The sequence below is a fragment of the Typopeltis vanoorti genome, chromosome 24, assembly GCF_054136105.1.
Source record: "Typopeltis vanoorti isolate ZY-2024b chromosome 24, IOZ_Tvanoo_1.0, whole genome shotgun sequence".
Taxonomy (NCBI): domain Eukaryota; kingdom Metazoa; phylum Arthropoda; class Arachnida; order Uropygi; family Thelyphonidae; genus Typopeltis; species Typopeltis vanoorti.
Window position 1 is genome coordinate 12,557,465 of NC_143572.1, and position 19,919 is coordinate 12,577,383.

Here is a 19,919-nt window from a genome sequence, read left to right on the forward strand (position 1 = left end):
TGACGGTGTGCCGTTTAAAAGTTTACACAGAACCTAATTAACGATTATGTTTTTACCAGCTTGATATCGTTATAAACACACATTCTCATAGGTGCAGTACGTAGACTAGTATTAAAAACACGTCACCTAAGATTCAAGCTTATAAAACCACAATAACGAACTTGTACCATGCTTTGTGTGTGTGGAGGAGGGATAAACAACAAAACATGTCTCAACTTTAGAACGTTGGTGGCCTATTTTAAGTATGAGAATAGACTGATCATTTGAACTTTGGGGTAAAGTTCTCTTCCTGCTGCAGATCCTAAACAGGTCCGTGATTAAGAATAACGTCATTTTGCAACGATAATGTGTATTTAAAAATTTCCTTGTAGCATTGGGAAATGTTTTGCAGTTACTATCACAAACTAGATTTTCTTTGTCAAGTTAAATTTGCATATCCCGTGAAACGATTTTACTTTCGTCCAGATTTTTCGTAGCGATAAATCACGTGGCACATGACTACACACAGCAAATTTAAATAGACAAACATTATGACTTTCTGATTTACGAAATCCCCAATAATATTGTCTTTCCACTCTTGCTTTCTCAGCTACAAAACCGTTCATGAAAACATCTTCTAGATAAAAATAAGGAAGTTGTAAACTAGAGTTATACATTACAGAAGCTATTGATGCTGGAAATAAGTAAGCGAGGCCCATAACATAATCGGGAAAGTAAGATTTTGTGTATAGAGTCTTGGGCACAAACCAACGATCATTGGATTTTCTTTTAGGTTTTGATTTGTGGGAAAGTAAACCAAATACTGTGCGAGAAGAGTTACGAGAATGGGAAAATCTGATAAGTCTGTCAATGCTGACAAAGACGTCATCGTCACACTTCAGAACTGCTGTGACGTTAGAGCATCTAGTGGACACCCATTTCATCATAGCCACGGTTTTCAACGTTAAATTTCGATAATGTTCGTGGAAATTTGCTTGAATGATGTCTTTGTATTTGTTGTCTTCTGTCCTTATAAGCTTTTCCATACTGTTATTCGGTGATAAACCAACTAAAAATATTACTTTTAACCCCTTTCTTGTTGCTTCTCTTCCCCAGGTTTCTCTAATTGCCAATCTCGCTTTTAGATTTCCTACGGCAGAAGTTACAACTACAAGGATGGAACGGGCGTGGTGTCTTCTGGAGCAGAAATTTGGTTTATCGATGATAAACTCGAAGCATGTTTGAAGATATTTGAGGAGTGGTGGCTGTGATATCCAGTCAGGTTTGGGAACATGCACCACATGCGAATTGACATTCGTATTGTTTACGGACATAATCGGTGGTTTCCTTACATTTTCTCTAAACGTCTGTGCTGCCATCTTGCCAAAATAGGGCGAAGAGAAGAAATGAAAAGATATGTGCAGATCTCCTAGTGAGGTTTGAGTTATTTTACTATGACGGACAAGGACAGACAATTCTACTATTACCACAAACACAACCAACAGGCATAACATCCCAGTAATGATCCAGTACTTTTGCTTTAGACTTGACATTAGTTAATCTGAAAGGGAAAAAAAGTTAATTATAGAAAAAGGCATTACTGATCGATTCTAAAGAAATGATTAAGAATGGTATCCTGGGTCTGATGACATACATTATTTAGTAAAATCTACTGAAACAATTTAATATGCAAATGCAAATTTAGATATTGGTAAAAAGATGAATTGTTATTTGTGTTTGCATGTCAAGAGATTGAACAAGCAACTAGTTACAAAACTTCTATACTTTCTTTGGCAAACATAATAACTAAAAAAATTAAAAAACAAACAGCAATAAAATAAAGGAAGCAAAAAAGATGTACTTCATAGTGTATATCGACAGAGAAAATATCGATGTCCAACATTTAATTAAATCTTCAGCCATAACAATTATTGCTTTCTTAAAGTTAAATAAATTCACAACTTCTGTAACCTGTAACATTAAAAAATGAACTTTGTACATTTATTCTCTCTCTCTCTTCTTCGCTATCTCAGCTGGTTCAATTACGTGCTAGCTTCTTCTACTATCTGTCTGATATAAGACATGAATAATTTACAAACTTCAGTCAAATTTTCTTTACCTTCTCCTCTCAGAAAAATTCATTAGTTTACAACTACCAACTGATTCTCATAATTATCATAATACAATTCCTCTACACACACTTACTCAATCTGAACACCGCCGATTTCCTTTACTTCCATCAAAAACCTTGGCTTGGCGAGTAAAACTTAGGGTAAAATGCCATACTGGTCTGAATAAAGAGGTTTAAGGTATAATAACATCTTTCCTCTTTTACGTAACGCTTCTTTTAGTTAATCCGATAATCTGCCTTATCTTATTAGTTGTTTACCGAGATAATTCCTGAATTTAGATTACCTATCAATCAGAACCCAAATCGTTTCATGCTTTAATGCCTAATCATTCATCTTACATCTATCTAATATTTATATATTCAGGATACGATTTTTTTATTACTTTGTCTATAACAGTGGCGGTGGACAATAGATGGCGTTGTGTGTACATGATGATAGTAGTAGTAGCGGTTCTGTGTAGTTGGACACGGAGAGTTGTAAAGTGCCCTCCCTCGATGAGTACTTGGACTCCTCGGAGGTGTCACGTAATAATAATAATAATAATAATAATAACCAATTATGATTTAAAAAACCCGAAATGCATGGAACTCGAAATAAAAAGGACCATTTTTCTGAAAAGAAAGAACTATTGAAACTTAATTTACTGTTATACTAATTGAAAAATACAAGCAACGCCGTGATGTCTTCACAAGTGTATTAAATGAGTTTGTTTATTTCTGAATTAATACCGTAAATTATTTGGCCCTTTATGTATCTGCTATGTCGAGAAATTGTAACGTGGGTATCTTAATAAAAACAGTCCAGGGAACTCTGCGAAAAAAGACCCATCAAAAGCTTATTGGAAACAATAAAGTTATAATTATGCCAGTGCTCTAGATTGTCCATAATCGTTAAAGTAATTTACAAACAAACCGTCCTGGATTCCAGATTAGCACAGTCTGGTGACCCCAAAATCAGCGCTTCTGGGTTATCTAATAATTCTGTCCCTAAGTCTGAATTAACAGGTTTTACATTGTAAAAAGGCTTTTTTGGTCTCGAAAACTTGAGTATTGTATAAGTGAAACCAAAAAATAATTGACACATGCGCAAAGACATTGATATCTCAAAAGCATTTCCGTTTAGCTGATACCAATAATAACACGAAAGCTTGTCGAAAGGAACAATATAAAATATTCAGAGTAATATTCCTTATTTACATGTTTGCATGAAATATAATATAAACTAATTAAATTATTTTTATGTATTATAACTTTAATTTTTTTAGAAAATTTTTAAAACTAAACTTTTTAAATTAAAATTTGATTGTTACCCTCGTAAAGCATGTTATTTCCTTCATGGCTTTAATTGATTAATAGTCTAAAAAATTAATGATAACTTACGTACGTCGAGGATGCATTGATCAGTAAGAATGCTCCTCTGAGGAGAGGCTCTCCCATTACATGCTGACCCTTGCCATCTTCTAAAGAGATTATTGGACATATATTCGAGATTATCGTGAAAATGCTAGTGATAAGAAAACGTTGCTACCAAGTAATTAAATTCCCAAGTGTAAGTCGTTTTATGTTTTTTGAACATATTGTTTTATGAATGGTTATTACAAATTATTAGGGAAAAGAAAACCAGGACGTCCTCTTAAGAGATTCAACGATGACTTCTAAGGCCCGAAGAGGCCACTCTGGGCCTAAATCCTTGACAGGCATGATGATGATGAAATTAGGAAAGTTGTTAAAATGGAGGATTTTATGGATCCAGTGTCATCTTTTATATTTGATTAACATGAAAGTTGTTTCTGACTATTTGTTTTCAAACCTTTGCGCTTATAGTTTTTTTTTCTTCCTTCTTTTTATTTTATTAATAGTAATGGCGAGTATGTTCATTATTGAATCACGAGTATATAAAGGTGTCAAAGAACTTATCCGGTGTCGTTTAAGTCGGATACAGCAATCCTTCGATTACTGCGCCTAATGCGTTCCTTAAAACAGGCGCATTAATCGAAAACGCACTAATCGAATCTAATAACCTATGGGAAAAAGTATAATCTGTTCCTGAAATTTCTTTTATGAACCTTAATTTTTTTTATAAAAGAATTAAGGTATGTCTCAGGGCCTAGTTAAAGGAAAACCATGAAGCTGAAAGACAATAAAACATATTCAGAATATAAATGTATTATTCTACTTCTTAACAAAGAATAGCTAACGTAGTTTGGCGGGCATTTTGTTTCTTTTTTTCATACAACCGACGGTATGGCCCTATTGCCTCTTCTACTCTTCTGCAAATTTTACTTCTTCTCTCTTTATCAGGGTCAGCCTCAAAGCATTGCTGCTTAAAAACTTCGATTGTACGAAAAATATTTTCAAATTGTTTCTATGAAATTTCTTTTGGCTGACTATCAGTGGTTAAATTTTCTTCATATTCTACGGGATCTTTCCGCTGTGCATCTAAATTTAGCCGGTCGGAATCACTCAATTCTTCAGAATTAGATTTAATTAACTCTTGGACATCATCATCATTGTCAATCTCATGAAAACCCAGTTCATGCCCGATGTTGGAAATTTCCTCAACAACATTATCCATCCCATTTGAAAAGCTTTTAAAATCTTTTGTACAACGTGGAAGAATGTGCTTCCAAACGGCTCGCATATTGCTAGCAGAAATTTCATTCCAATATTGATGAATAATTTCAATAGCAGATTTAACATTAAATTTCTTCCAGAATTCTACTAATGCTATATAATTCTCACCAGATATTGCTTCTATTGCCTGTTTCAATGTTCTTCTCAGGTAGTATGCCTTAAAGGTTGCGATAATCCACTGGTCCATAGGTTGTATGAGAGTTGTATTTGGCGTTAAAAATTTGATTTGAAACATAGTGTACATTGAAAGTAGTGCAGTAGGCCATTAAAAATAACTTTGTAAAATGTTTTAAATCGATAACTAAATTATTTTATTTCATTCTGGTGAGTGATTTTTTAAAATAGTTAGCCATCAAAATGTACAGATCGAAAATTTTTAAAATCTGTAACATTCATTTTTAAGATGTATTTAGGAGCACTAATCGAATTTTGCAGGCGCACTAATCGAATTTGGGTATCGAAAAAATGACGCACTAATCGAAAACGCGCTAATCGGGGCGCACAAATCGAGGGATTACTATATATGCAATAGCGTAGTTTGGCTTTTAGTGCACTTCGCAAATTCGTAGCTAATCGCCTTTCATAATGAGACAGTTTCGGTTATCGATAAAATATCCTGATACTGAAATCCTTCTGGCATCGACACCCTTGGCAACTTTTTTTTGAATTTTTTTTTATTTCCGTTTATCTCTGCATGTTTTCATTTTTATATTTTATATTAAGTTTTTAATAAAATTTAATATAAAATCATGAGTTATATGATATAAGTAATTGAATCGAAGAAATTTTTTTATGCTATTTTAGTTTTCTCATTATTTTCTTAACTCAATATTCATCTACCTTCTAATTTTAGTAATAATGTTCATTTATTAATTAAAAAAAAATAAACGCTACTTGTGAAGTCCTTTTTAGGACTTCCAGGGTAACAAATGGTAATGCTGTAGCCAATGAAGTTTTAACTGAGGCTCGGCTATTGCCGTACCCAGCCATGACTAGAGCTTTTTAGCTCAATAACACCCAATCCACACAGATTTTCTTCATTCAGATGACGGGATAAAGAGTCAAGGACTCAGTCCATCGTCCAGTTCTTTTAAGAACGCTACTCGTGAGGAGAGAAAGGAAAATCGTCCGTGAGATGCGTTGATTAATACCCTTGGAGGGTAATGAATGGCAATGCTGCAGCCAATGAAGTTCTAATTGAGGCTAGGCTATTGCTGTTACCCTCCTGCCATGATCAGAGCTTTAATAGCTCAATAACACCTTATCCCTACACTGTCCTCTACAGATAACGGGGAAGATGAAAAGCATTCTTACTCGCCCCTTTAAGCCAGTCCTTATACAAGGACGCTTACTTGCATTGCAGATGTCTGAAACCCACATACTAGGTACAAGTTTACATAAAGACACTTCCGTTGAGGATCGATGAAAAGAAAGTATTATTATTGATGTTAGGTAAGGGACAAGTTTTTTTTTTCACAGGAACCCTGTATTAGCATTAATTAGGTTTTATAGCGAGCTATGTCATTAGACAGTAAGAGGCCAGGAACATGAGATAAAAGAGGACCAAAAAATGTTAGTGCTCCAAATACCTTAAGACGGTTTGAACTAACGCAATTATAAAAGATCATTGATAAAGATAAATCACCTTAATATGAATACTGCACATAAGATAAATATTTATGAACTATTCATTATTCCATTGAAAACCAACTAAGAGAAAATAAATATTTTTTTGCATATGTGTCGAATTTCAATAGGATTCCTCCTGCAGAGTCCTCATCTTGTTGTTTACAAAGCAGTTACGTTCACTGAGGCACTTCGTCCCACAAGCTCTGAGAACCTCAGAAATATTTAATGTACTTGGGAAACATTCAGTACTAGTTACATTATGTAGATTTATAACTTATACTTGAGGTGCATACTTATCGTTATGAAGATCTCCAAAGCTAGTTGAAGAATACGAATGTGTACATCCGCTAGCACATTACTTACCTTCACATCTTAATCTCATCTTAAGATATTTCTAGGAATCGTTGAGTGAATAACCTAAGTGCAATTCTAGGAAAGGTTAGAGGACCTGAAACTCATCGAAGGGTTAAGATATTCATTTGAGTTCTTTACCTTAATAGTATTTTTACTTCTCAGACACGATTATCACCGTCAACAATACGCCGGGAAAAAAAAGTCAACACTTAAATATTTCGTATTTGAAATGAGCAGCTCATCGCTTAGATTCAGCAAGACTCAATCATCTATTCGTTCTGCTGCTCCAGCTATGAGCTTTTAAACCAAAGGAATGCGCCCTCTGTAGTATAATAATAATAATACGTTTCAACTTGTTGTTCAATTAAGTGTAAACGACATTGCTATTGTAAAAACATAAAACGAAAACCAATGCTTAGAAATATCTAATTTGATCAGAATAGTCAAGTGGAAAAGGAACTATTTTAGATTAATCTACTCCCGCATTTCGCAAAACAAGTCAACTATTCTTTAATCAAGACAAAAAGAAACAAAATCAGCCCTCCATATTTACTTTATGTCATTTTATTTTAAATTATATAATAAAATTCAGGTCCTTTTACGGATACGCTTACCTCGTTAACAGTTCGGTTAATGATAATTACTGCAATCAGTTTCCCATCTAAACAGACTGACTTTAATTCGTGCAACTTGTGTTCGTAATTACGAAATTATTCGCAGACGGCCAAAGGTAGATAAAATGCAAGTAACACGAGCCCAACAATAACCAGATACTCATTTATGTTAATAAGCTTTCCGATATTTTAAAGTTGTTATTTGGTATAACTGAAGTGTACACTAGAGGCAGTTTATTGTAACTTGAATCGTAAATTCTGGAAGCACTAGTTAATGGGATGCGAATTTGTCCGGTGGTATTAAATTTAAATTACTGATAAATAAAAAGATGAGCAATACCCAGGATTAGATAAAAGTCGTTCCGAACAAACTTTCTGTTTGGCCTCGGATCCTGCAGCGGTTGGCGTTATTTGCAATGGTTCTACGTTTATTTTCAAATAATTGTTTCCTGTGTGTTTGGGCATAAAAATATTATTCATGTGCTGTTAAATTCATTTTTATTTAAGCTATTTGTCGTCCTTCAAAATACGTCATGATGAAATATATCGTCTGGTTTTGTTTTGAAGTCTAAAAGTGAAATTTCAGCTGAGGATATGGTAAAGACCAACAAGCTATAATCAATTATAATATTCTAACAAAGTCTTTCGGTCATACTCAGTAACAGTTCGGGTTGGCAACCATGATCTTTCACTTCTTCCTATCTTATGCGCTCTAAAGATTTTGATGATATTTTTGCCCGCTACGGCTTCACATAAAGATGTGTTTGTCTCCTCTACCTTGTAGTCCTCCTGTGATGGTCGCATTGCTTAGTTCTTCTTTTAGAATATGGCCTAAGAACTTAATTTTTCCCTTCCCAATGTAACTCAATAAACTCATTTCTTTTTGAGTTGCTCTATTCAAGTTCTTGTTTGTTGGTAACTTTATCTCTCCAACTAATACACACACTGTTTTCATAATCTCATCCCCAGGACTATCCGGCTTTTTTCCCGTTGTTTTTCTAACAGTCTACATTAACGTGGAATAAACAGAGCAAGCACTCACATTATAAAATGATATTTATGCATATAAACTGGCCTTTCTATTTAGTTTGTATTCGGCTACTGTATAGTACCAAGTACTATACGTACTACGTGTATTCTTTTTCACATTTGTTTTTACTTTTTTACATTTATGTACTCTATTCTACTGGGAGACCTTTTAAAGATATGTTTAAGTTTTTATCCATCTCTTTTTCTGATTATTATTGTTTTTTTTTTCACAGCTTTCAATTAGTTTATTTACCGTACTTTTCAGATCGTTTTTCATTTTCTTGTTTCTATTTCTTGCATAACCATTTCTGAGAAGTCGAACAAGAATGGGGAAATTCACAGATTGCTAATTAAAATATATGTTTTTCTTTTTTTAGTCCAGTCCAATGTTTTCTAATCCCTGTAAGTTTATCATCAGCGACAGTGTCAATTTTTTTCCTTCAATATCTATGAAGCAGAGACAGACCTGTTTTTGCATAACAATTGATCTTTCTCATATCATTCTGAGCATCAATATTGCATCGCTTATGTTTTTTCCAGTCTTGAATCCATACTGTTCCTCAGCTATTACGTAGCAACTTTATATTGCAGTGATATCTATGTTTAGTTTGTAATCTGCACCAAACGATATGTTGTTATTATATATGAGAAGATGTTTTCAGAATAATATTGACATTAGTTCGGTATATTACATATTACTACTCACATCTCTTCTGTCTCCTCTGTTGATGTTCAACAGAGGAGACATTACATCACAGACATGTTTATATGTCTGTGATGTAACGGGAAGTTGTTGCAGCAGAGAATTAACAGTCTAATACGAAAAGTAAACGTTTCGTCTTTCATTCATCTGAAAATTGTAAGCAAAATATAGTCCTAAAAATGAAGCGATCAGTTGATAATACGATATTGGCAACTGGTTATTGTACTCACTTTCATACTAGCAACCAGTTTGATTTGGTTTGGGGCTTAGTGGAGCAAGGACAGATAAGGTCGTGCTGGGCCAATACATGTCTCAGCAGTACACAAAGTCATGTAACAACCAGTAATTGAGGTATAATAATGCAAGAATGACTAAAACGAATTTTCTGATTATTGTCGATGCGACACAGATAAATTATTTTAAGAACAAGTCTCACTATTTAATAGTTAATTGTAATAATAAAAAAAATGAAATAAATTAAAATTCCGTTTCCTTTAAAATGTATATTAATTTGGTTTTATTTCTTAATCTGTATATAAATATATAATATAACGTGAGGGTGCATACCTAACTAAAGGCATTATTATGTTGTTGTTGCTGCTGTTGATCTCAACGGATTTTATTATATTTGTGTGTCGGGCATTAATAGTTTTGTAATAATTAAGACTGGTAAAGTTGCTTTAATGAGCTGATTATGTTCTAAATGATTTTTTTAAGAGAAAATTATGCTAAGTTGTAGCTAACACTTGAACGTTAAGTTAGTCCGCTTATGAGTTCCATTTTTTCGCTACTTCATGGCATCATTAAATATTTAATTCTTTCACAAATTTAAACCATTTAGTTAATACTTTTCTTCGTGGTTAGCGTATCCATTCCCGCTGCCGGTTCGAATCCCGCCGTACGTATGGTTTGTTATTGTTTCTAATCTGTGCGAAAAGGGAGTTATTATTATTATTATTATTATTATTATTACTACGGGCTAATCCAGGGAGTCCTTAGACTCATCGAGGGAGGCCCTAAACATCATGTTCACACAACTGTTCAACATTCTCTCAGTATCTATCATACCTTGCCGCTCACTGTCATAGCACCCACAACAGACTCTGGCAGCTTATTCCACTCATTTACCACTCTAAAAGTAAAGAACCCAGCTCTAACACCCCTGCTAACCACGCTCTTGCCCAGCTTCCATGGGTGTCCCCTAGTTCTCCCACCACCAGTCTCAAAAATATCCTCAAAAATATCTCAAAAATATCCTCTGAATTAATCTTATAGAATCCTTTTAGCAATTTGAATGTCTCAATCATATCTCCCCTTTTCCGCCTATCAACTAGTTTCTGCAACCCACAAATCTTCAACCTGTTCTCATATGGTTCATTCCATAGACCAGACCTGCTATCATCTTAATCACTCGCCTCTGGATCCTCTCCACCTCCTCCCCATCAAGAAGGAACCGAGGTGACCAAATCTGGGCACAGTAGTCGAGATGAGGTCTTATCAGGCTCGGTACAGAGGTACAATAACTTGCTTGTCTCTGCTCGTCAAGGTATTTTTCAACAACCAAGTGAGTTGAGCTGATTTAGCTACTTTCGCAATGTGCCCCCTAAACTTCATCTCCCTATCTACCAACACTCCCAAGTCCCTGGCCTCATTAATCTCTTGGAGTACAGTTCCACCAATGTGGTATACTGCTGCTAATCTTTTCACTCCGAAATGCATAACCTTACATTTTGTCACATTAAATTGACATCCATTCTCCTTAGTCCAGAACTGCAATCGATCTAAGTCATCTTGCAAGACTTTGACATCTCTGCATTCACTATCGCCCTACCGAACTTTGCATCATCAGCGAACAAATGACCTGTCCCACTTAGACCCTTCCCTATATCGTTAATGAACAGATTAAACAGCAGTGGTCCAAGAACAGATCCCTGTGGCACACCACTAGTCACAGGCCGTCTTTTGGACTCTACTCCTGAATAAACTACTCTTTGATATCTCTCCATCAACCACCCAGCTATCCATCTCACCAACCCTATATCCATTCCCATATGTTGTAGTTTACGGATTAGAATTCCATGTGTTATACTGTCAAACGCCTTTGCCAGGTCCAGCAGTATCACTGTAAACCCATTTCCCTTATCCAGTTCAGCCGTCACCTTGTTATAAAACTTGAGCAAGTTACTGAGGCATCATCTACCCTTCACAAAGCCATGCTGTCCTCTGTACAGTATCTCCTTTTCATCAATCCATTCCTGTATTTTTCCCTTGACTACTTTCTCCAAGACCTTGACAACGACTCCTGATATGCTGATCGGTCGGTAATTTGCAACCATAGTCTTGGATCCTCCTTTATGCAGTGAAACTATTTTCCCCTCTTTCCACGCCTTCGGGACTAAGCCAGACCCGAGACTCAGATTAAAGAACATGGTCAAGGGCACTGATAATTCCTTAGCCGCTTGACGCAAGACCCGTGCCGGTATACCATCCAATCCCACAGATGTATTCATATTAAGGTTCTGTAATAGACTATTCACCTCCACTTCATTCATCACAATTCCCGTATAAACTAATGGTTCCTTCATTTTTTCAATGTCACCACCTGGATGATATACTTTTGCAAAGTGCGCGCTCAGTAACTCCACTATATCGACTGGTTCAGTGACCTCCTTCCCATCGTCATTCCTTAAAATCATTTTGCCGTGTACAGTTTTTTTCTTGCTTGCAGCATATTGAAAGAACTGTTTGGGATTCTCTTTTGCTTGCATAGCTAGTTTCCTTTCACTTCTTTTTCCTGCAGAGACGACAATGCGACCCTAAAACGTTAATAATTTAATTCACGAGCGAAAGTACAAAACCTTATTTAGTTTCTGGCAAAAGAATGCTATGAAAACTTTTCAATCATGCAATGTCTATAGCAATAGCTGTTCTCTACTATGCTGCAATTTCATCCACACTTAAGAGATTTCTGTTGTTTTTTTAATTAAATTTAAGTTTAATTTAATTAAGAATGTATTTATTATTATTATTATTTTTTTTTTTTAATTAGAGGTTTCGAAGTCCGTAAGTTTTCAAGGAAAGACATGTCCCACTTTCGGAAGTTTGGAAGAGCTGAGTAGTGGTGTCATCTACCGGCAAGTAATGCAACATGGAAAGAAGCCTAGAACTCGGGACAGAGTTAAATCATTCAGCTTATAATAGATGATGGATAATCAAACCATATAGAGTAATATATATATATATATATATTAATTTTTAGATTTCTTCTACGTGCAGATTTGACCAAGTATCGACACTAGTAATGATAACAATGATAATTCAATATTTGTTTCGTTTTACTGTAAATTAGTTTTGCATTTGCCAACATATAAAGTGTTGTTTTTACTAAGAATGCCATGTGGGTTCTGCAAAAATGTGAGCTTTATTTGAAGCCTACGAGTATGCTAGCAAACTGATTCCGTGATTTCCTTGATGTCTAAATAGGTATTTTGGAACAGCAAAGATTAGGAACAACTGGCCTGAATGAGTACGATGAGTGGAGAGTAATGTCGTCTGAAAAGATGTGGATAGAATTAGTGGTGATTGCGAGCAGGTCATTTATGTACAAGAGTAGCACAAGATAACTGGCTACCCAAGTACAGAGAATGGCAGGGAGACCAAAGGATGATAATTTGTTTAAGCACAAGTTTCTTCGAACCATTTCATTGCACAAATCCAGTGATTCGTGATGTAAGTATGAGGAATGCTGCTTGAATAGCACAATCCGTACTGGTGGTCGCTGATTAACTGGGCGGCCTCTAAGTAGCGGAGGAGTTGGCTATTGATGACGTTCTCCATTATTTTGGAGAGGACAGAGGGGATGGCAATTGATCGATAGTTTGATGGTTGACTTCTATCTTCCTTTTTTGGAATAGGATGGATATGAGATTGCTTCCACGCATTGAGATAATTACAAGCTACGTACAATAGATTGCAGAGGTGATGCAGGACAATGTTTGAGGATAATTGGAGAGAGATCCATGAGGACTAGAAAACGTTTTAATGCCCAACCTATTTAGTAGTTTTTTTGTCTTTTTGTCGAAAACTATAGGAGGCATACGGTACTTAGATTCCGGTATTGTAAGAGGTGATTTCCCTTAGTCATCTTTGCAGGAATTTTATTTGTGGAAAGGAATGATGCCAGGAGGTCAGCTTTATCTTTGGGTGAAGTAACAGTAGTGCCATCAGGATGACAGTCAGAGGGGTAGAAGTGAGGAAAGTGGAAGTTACGTCCAACAGCCTTAGCAAAGGACCAGAAAGTATGGCTTCCATTTGGACAGGAGGCACGTTTTCTGCTGTTGGTTGGCCTTTATGAAATTGGATTTAGTTCCTCTGATGATTGTTTTGCACGCCATGCGTGGTTTTGGTGAATTTTTGTTCTGCAACTGCTCTAATACACTTTCTGTTGAACCAAGGCTTGGAAAGCGGATACGAATTCTGGGTTGAATAGGGGATGAACGCCTTCACATTGTTTGAGAGAGAATAATTTCTGTGACTCATTCGCTGCGGTTGTGTTGTTATGGTCAAATGAGCAGAAGCAATAGTCAGACAAAGGAAAGGAGGAGCAGAAATTCCGGAGATCATCTCAATTGTCAGCTTTGTAGTGCCAGAGGATGCGAGGTCAGGAAGAGTTTGAGGAAAGGAGAGAGAGAGAGAGAGAGAGAGAGAGAGAGAGAGAGAGAGAGAGAGAGAGAAGACTTGTACAAGATTGTGGTCTGAGTTGCAGAGAGGTGAGGTGACCTCTAAGGTGTATTGAAAGGGAAAACTCGTTAAGCAGAGATCCCAAGTATTGCGGAGTAAAGGAGTTGTCAGGACTTCGTGTAGGTAGACTAACAGTTTGCTTTAGATCATTGCTTATGCCAGATATTTCCGCTTGTCATCCAGCTTAGTCGGTGGTGTCGGAAACAGTTGGCATTGTGGACGTTGAGGCCGCCTAAGATAGAGGATCTCTTTATTCGGACAGTGTGATTGCAAATGGTCGATCAAGGATGATTTTCATTTACATCCGAACAACGTAAACGTTGTACTGAGTTAAGCAGAGATTATATTGAAAATAAATAAATGGTTCATCATCATGAATTGGTCTTTATGGTTATACGAATTTTTTCCTTATTTAAAAATCACACCGTGTAAAACGGTGCATTTAGTAATAGTATTCTTGTGAATTCGGCGAGTGAGATTATTCATAACCATTACAATTGAACCGTAAGTCGTTTTTAGCTTATATACTAAAGAATGCCATTTTTTGTTGTCTAATTTTAGCTTAAAATAGTCTGATTGAAACTAAAATTAAGAATACTTTTCAAACTTTAACAAAGCTGCTTGACACCCATTTTCATTCAATTCTATTCAACCAGAGGAATTATTACTATGAACTATCCGGGAACGTTTTGCTGAGATGCGAAAAATCTTCAACGGATTAGAAATGCACCCTGTTATAATAGCGTTTTTCATATAATTGCAAGCGAATCCTATTATATAATTACAAATGCATCTTATGCCAGTAACAACAACATTACTAGCTAGATGGATGAAGCATTTATGCTTTTCATATTCCCCTTTATCTGTGTTCGGAAACTTGGGAGGTGAGTGGGGTTGTGAGCTTTACGCTCGCCCTTTGGGGCTGTGGAGTTAGTAATGTTCAGGACTGTCTTGGGTGTTTTGTGTTTGCATCGTTCGGATTCATTGTAGTTGGCAGCTTGTCTGATTAGTGGGTTTGGATGCGTGCTTGCCTTTGAGAAGAACTTTTCAGCTAGGTCATGAAGGAGCAGAAAGATGTATGGGATTCTGGTCTCTCGGTGGATCTGGGTGTTTCTAATAAACGATGGAGCGTCCTGTGTCATCCGCAGGCACTTATTCTGTATTCGCTGCAATTTTAAAATGTTTGATTTCGAGGTATCGCTCCATGCTGGGGAGGCATATGTGATTACGGGGAGTATCACCATCTGGTATAACAGTAACTTGTTTGTTGCGGCCGTTGATCATGAGATAGAGTTGAGCTATTGCCTTCGATGTCTTTGCACCTATAAGTTAGACATGGCTGATAAATTTGAGTTTTTCGTCGACTTGTACTCGGAGATATTTGGTTTTTGCCTGAGATGGAATGTTTCTTCTTCCGATGAGCTGGATGTCATTGATGTATCCTATTGTATTATATAATGTCCTTATAAGGACTGGATTCAAGGGGCGAAGCAAGAATGCTTTTCATCTTCCCCGTCATCTGTAGAGGACAGTGTAGGGATAAGGTGTTATTGAGCTATTAAAGCTCTGATCATGACCAGAGGGTAACAGCAATAGCCGAGTCTCAGTTAGAACTTCATTGGCTACAGCACTACCAACCATTACCCTCCAAGGGTATTAATCACCGCATCTGACGGTCGATTTTCCTTCTCTTCCGGAACCTCCTATTGTATTAACCATTAACATTACTGACAGGATGGGTGATTATTCCCCTTTATCTGTGATAAGAGTTGTTTGGGAATGGGAGGTTTGTGAGCAGTTAAGCTCGCCCTCTAATGGCAGTTGTGTTAGCTATGATCGGTTGAGAGAAGAATAGCCTTCGGTCTTTTGTGTTTATAGTAATCAGTCTCATTGTAATTGACAGCTTGTACGATTAGTGGGTTTGAATGTGAACTTGACTTCACGAAGAATTTTTCTGCAAGATCACGAAGAAGGAAGGAGATTATGGGATGCCGGTTTCTCAGTGAATCTGTGAATTTCTGATGAACCACGGTGCATTCAGGATCATCCTAAGGCATTTGTTTTGGATTCTCTGCAATTTCGAAATGTTTGATCTTGAAGTGTGACTCCATGCTGGTGACGCGTAGGTAATGATTGGACGTATTACCATCCGGTAAAGAAGCAATTTATTATGTAAATTCAATTTGCTCTTGGGGTCGATCAATGGGTAGAGCTGTGCTATTACTTTGGAAGATTTGGAGCCAATGAGATTGATATGCTTGTTAAAAAGGAATTTCTTATCCATTAATACCCCAAGATATTTGGTCTCTGATTGCCATGGGATCTTATGACCAGAGAGCAGGACGTCTTCTTTATTGCAGACCTTTCTTCTTGAAAACAACATGGCTGAGCTTTTGAGGGGGTTCACTTGAATCCTCCAGTTGGTGAACCAGTTTGCGAGCTCATTGATACTTCCTTGGAGTCTAGTGATTGCTAGGCGAGGGCTGAGCGATCTAGCTAGAATAGCGGTGTCGTCAGCATAAAGGGGCGTAGTAATTGTTCTTGAATTGAGAGGAATATCTGCCATGTAAGTTTTGAAAAGTATTGGGGCCAGAAGAGAACCCTGAGGTACTCCCACCAGAATTTTGCGCCTTGATGACACAATTCCGTTGAGTTTTACTTGCATGTATCTTTCATTAATATATGAATATATGAGTTTCACTAGTTTAATTGGGATATTGTTTTCAATTAGTTTGAAGATAAGGCCTTGATGCCAGACCTTATCAAAGACCTCGACAACATCCAGAAATACAGCAGCAGTGTGAAGGTGCCAGTTAAAACCATGAGTGATATGTTCCGTTAGTCGGTGAATTTGTTGCACCGTGTGTGGGCTTTGCGAAACCCAAATTGCTCATTTGGGATTATTTTCTGTCTGGCCACTGCTGATTGTAGTCTTGATAGGATGACCTTTTCTATTACTTTGCCAAGACAGGAAAGAAGACTGATGGGCCTGCAGCTTTGGGGAAGTGTGGGTTATTACCTGGCTTTTTCAGAGGTATAATATGATGTCCGCGATTTTCTAATCTGTGGGGAAGTACTGGAATCTTAAAATGGAATTGGTAATATTAACTAGATGAATTATGACTTTCCGTCATTACCAATAGAATAATGATTCTATTACCAATAGAATCATTATTCTATTGGTAATGACGTCAGGGCCACCTATTGTATTATCCTTATAGTCCTTATATAAGGACTGGCTTAAAGGGGCGAAGCAAGAATGCTTTTTATCTTCCTCGTTATCTGTAGAGGACAGTGTAGGGATAAGGTGTTATTGAGATATTAAAGCTCTGATCATGGCAGGAGGGTAACAGCAATAGCCGAGCCTCAGTTAAAACTTCATTGGCTACAGCATTGCCATTAAATTTTAAATTAAATTAAAGCTCTGATCACGGCAATAGGGTAACAGCAATAGCCGAGCATTGCCATTAGAAGTTTTCATATGATTATATATATTTTAGTACTAAACATAAAATTGGTGTTTAAGGTTATTGTAGAAATAACTAAGTAGTTTTCCAAAATTGAAAAAAAAAAATTTTTCAAAGCATATTATAGATTTATTAATTTTATAAAAAAATAATTAAAATTTTCAAGGTTTATTTGTTTTTATTATGTAAATATATATTTCTAAACATTTTGTACATCTTTCAATGAAGCGATGGAATGGGCAAATCCACTGAAATTAAAATGATATGATACAGCACTTCATTGCGTATTTTTTTTATAAAGTAAATATTTCTAACTATTTGATCATTCATTTGCTGAAAATAGAAAATGCTTTTATAAGAATAATTCAACATTCCACATTTCGTCTTCAGTTCCCCCCCTCCGTCTTTCACTCTCTTTGAAGCAACACGGAGAAAATGGTGTTAAAATGACCTTTCTACGCAACAAGAAATTCTACTTTTCCAAATAAGGAAGTTATTTTTTATTTTTTTATTTTAAATTCACAAAAGTTCTCCTTTAGTGCCTAATGCAAGGCTGAAAAGTAAATAGGAAGCTGGAAACATAGTTTGGACGAGAATATTTTTTTTCTTTTCATCAGCGAAGGACACAAAATATATAACATTTTACATGAAGAAAGAAGAGGAAAGTGCAAGAAGGAAAACACATAGAATATCAACAATTCCCTTACCTGCAGAACAGCGCAGTTTCACGGTCCGTTCCTTTTTTCGCGAACCCTGCATCAGCCTACGGTGTTTTCATAGCAAAAATGCTTTTGGTGGAACATTTGGTAATAAGACCAGGTATAAAGTATTTGATACAGCTGACTTGAAAGAGGTAAGGAAAATTAATGATCACATATTTTACCAAGTCCATGAAAAGAAACCTTTTATTGGTTCTCAGGTGATCATGTCATATCGTTAGAATGAGACGCGGCGAAAAAGAAAACTGGCGGAAGAACTAGAAGAAACTAAAGACAGGGAAACAACAAACATTTCTTCTTAAATCTGAAAAGTTTCCAGAATAGCTGAAATAGACAAGGATATAGAAGAGAGGAATTGAAAGACAAAGAAATGTTCCACCAAAAGCATTTATAAAACCTGTTCATACATCATCTGCATTTAATTCTTCACTGCATATCAACAATTAGAAATCCCATTCAGATCAACTTATATTTACATTATGATTAATTTGTATTACATTATTAAAATTTCGTTATTTTATTAAAATGTTTTTTCTTTAATGTTTTATTAAAATGTATTCTACTTATACTATTTTTTTATTATATTATATTATGGTCTATATTAATTTATGTTTTATATTATATTTATGTTATACTATATTATAACATAGTAATTTTATACGATTCACATTACATTTCTATTATATTTTTGGAATGCATTAATTTCTATTATGTAGCTCAGTGAAAGTGACATGTGTCATCCACAGCGCTAGATCGCCCGAAGAAAGAGCGTCGTAAGTTCTGTTCTAGTCGCACAGTATAGGAACTTTTACTAAGCTATTTTTTCAATCGGTTCCCGAGTTAGTCGATCTCTGGATTTGAGATACGAGATACGAGAAATTTGAGATACGAGTCTGCTTCGGTGACATCACAACCACCACTCTGCTCAGATTCCCGAATCTTGCGCGTCGTTCAGTTCACATGTTTACCTCACCGCAGAAGCATTTCTGTCGTGTTGAGTTTTAATTTTTTTTTTTTTTTTTTGTATGTACAGTTATTTAGCTAATTTGTTTCGTATAACCATGAGTCCAAAGAAGGTGAATGTAAAGAACAGCGGTGAGAAAAGGAAAAAGGTGATATCCATGGAATTAAAGCGTGAGATAATAGACAAACGTGAGCAAGGCGTAAGAGTAATAGACTTGGCAATGCAGTACGATCGCACTATTTCTACAATATGTACTATTCTGAAGCAGAAGGACTCGATAAAGGCTATAACTCCCTAAGGGCGTTAAAATTATTTCAAAGCTACGCAACTCTGTCCATGAAAAGATGGAGAACCTGCTGATTTTTTGGTTGACAGGGAAGCAGCTCGCAGGAGACAATGTGACAGGGACTATAATTTGTAAGAAGGCATGAGCCATTTACGCAGATTTGCTGCAGCAGACCCCAGCTACTTCAGCACAGGAGGCTTCACAAGAGCAGTTCAAAGCCAGTCGTGGCTTTGAACTGCTCGTATACCACTCAGAAAACCCCAGAGCCTTCAAGACACATAAAGTTTTAAAAGAAAAACTGCAGATTATGTGGAGGGCAAACCCAAAGGCGTGGGTCACAAGGCAGTTTTTTGTGCAGTGGGTCAACTTGGTCTTTGGTTCTGCCGTTAAGGAATACCTCGAGGTCAATGACTTACCCTTGCAAGCCCTTCTCGTCCTTGACAATGCTCCTGCCCACCCACCAAACTTTGAGGACGACATCCTCGAGGAGTTCAGCTTTATAAAGGTTCTCTACTTTCCACCCAACACCACCACTATCCTACAGCCCATGGACCAACAGGTGATCTCCAATTTCAAGAAACGTTTTACCAAACACATGTTCCGACGCTGCTTTGAGGTTATCGAGAGCACAAACCTCACCCTTCGAGAGTTCTGGAAGGACCACTACAAC

The 19,919-nt window shown here is 36.4% G+C and overlaps 1 protein-coding gene across 1 annotated transcript; it reads right to left on the minus strand.

Annotated features, from left to right (window-relative positions):
• Nucleotides 1–404: 404 nt before the first annotated feature.
• On the minus strand, nt 405–1,358 carry LOC150092931 (beta-1,3-galactosyltransferase 1-like). The gene has a single exon (XM_090414109.1). The coding sequence runs from the start codon at nt 1,356–1,358 to the stop codon at nt 405–407; it is 954 nt and encodes a 317-aa protein (XP_090270235.1).
• Nucleotides 1,359–19,919: the final 18,561 nt, after the last annotated feature.

Bases quoted from the DNA above. Each gene is read 5' to 3' on its own strand.
- LOC150092931 (XM_090414109.1), bottom strand. From the start codon at position 1,358: ATGGCAGCACAGACGTTTAGAGAAAATGTAAGGAAACCACCGATTATG.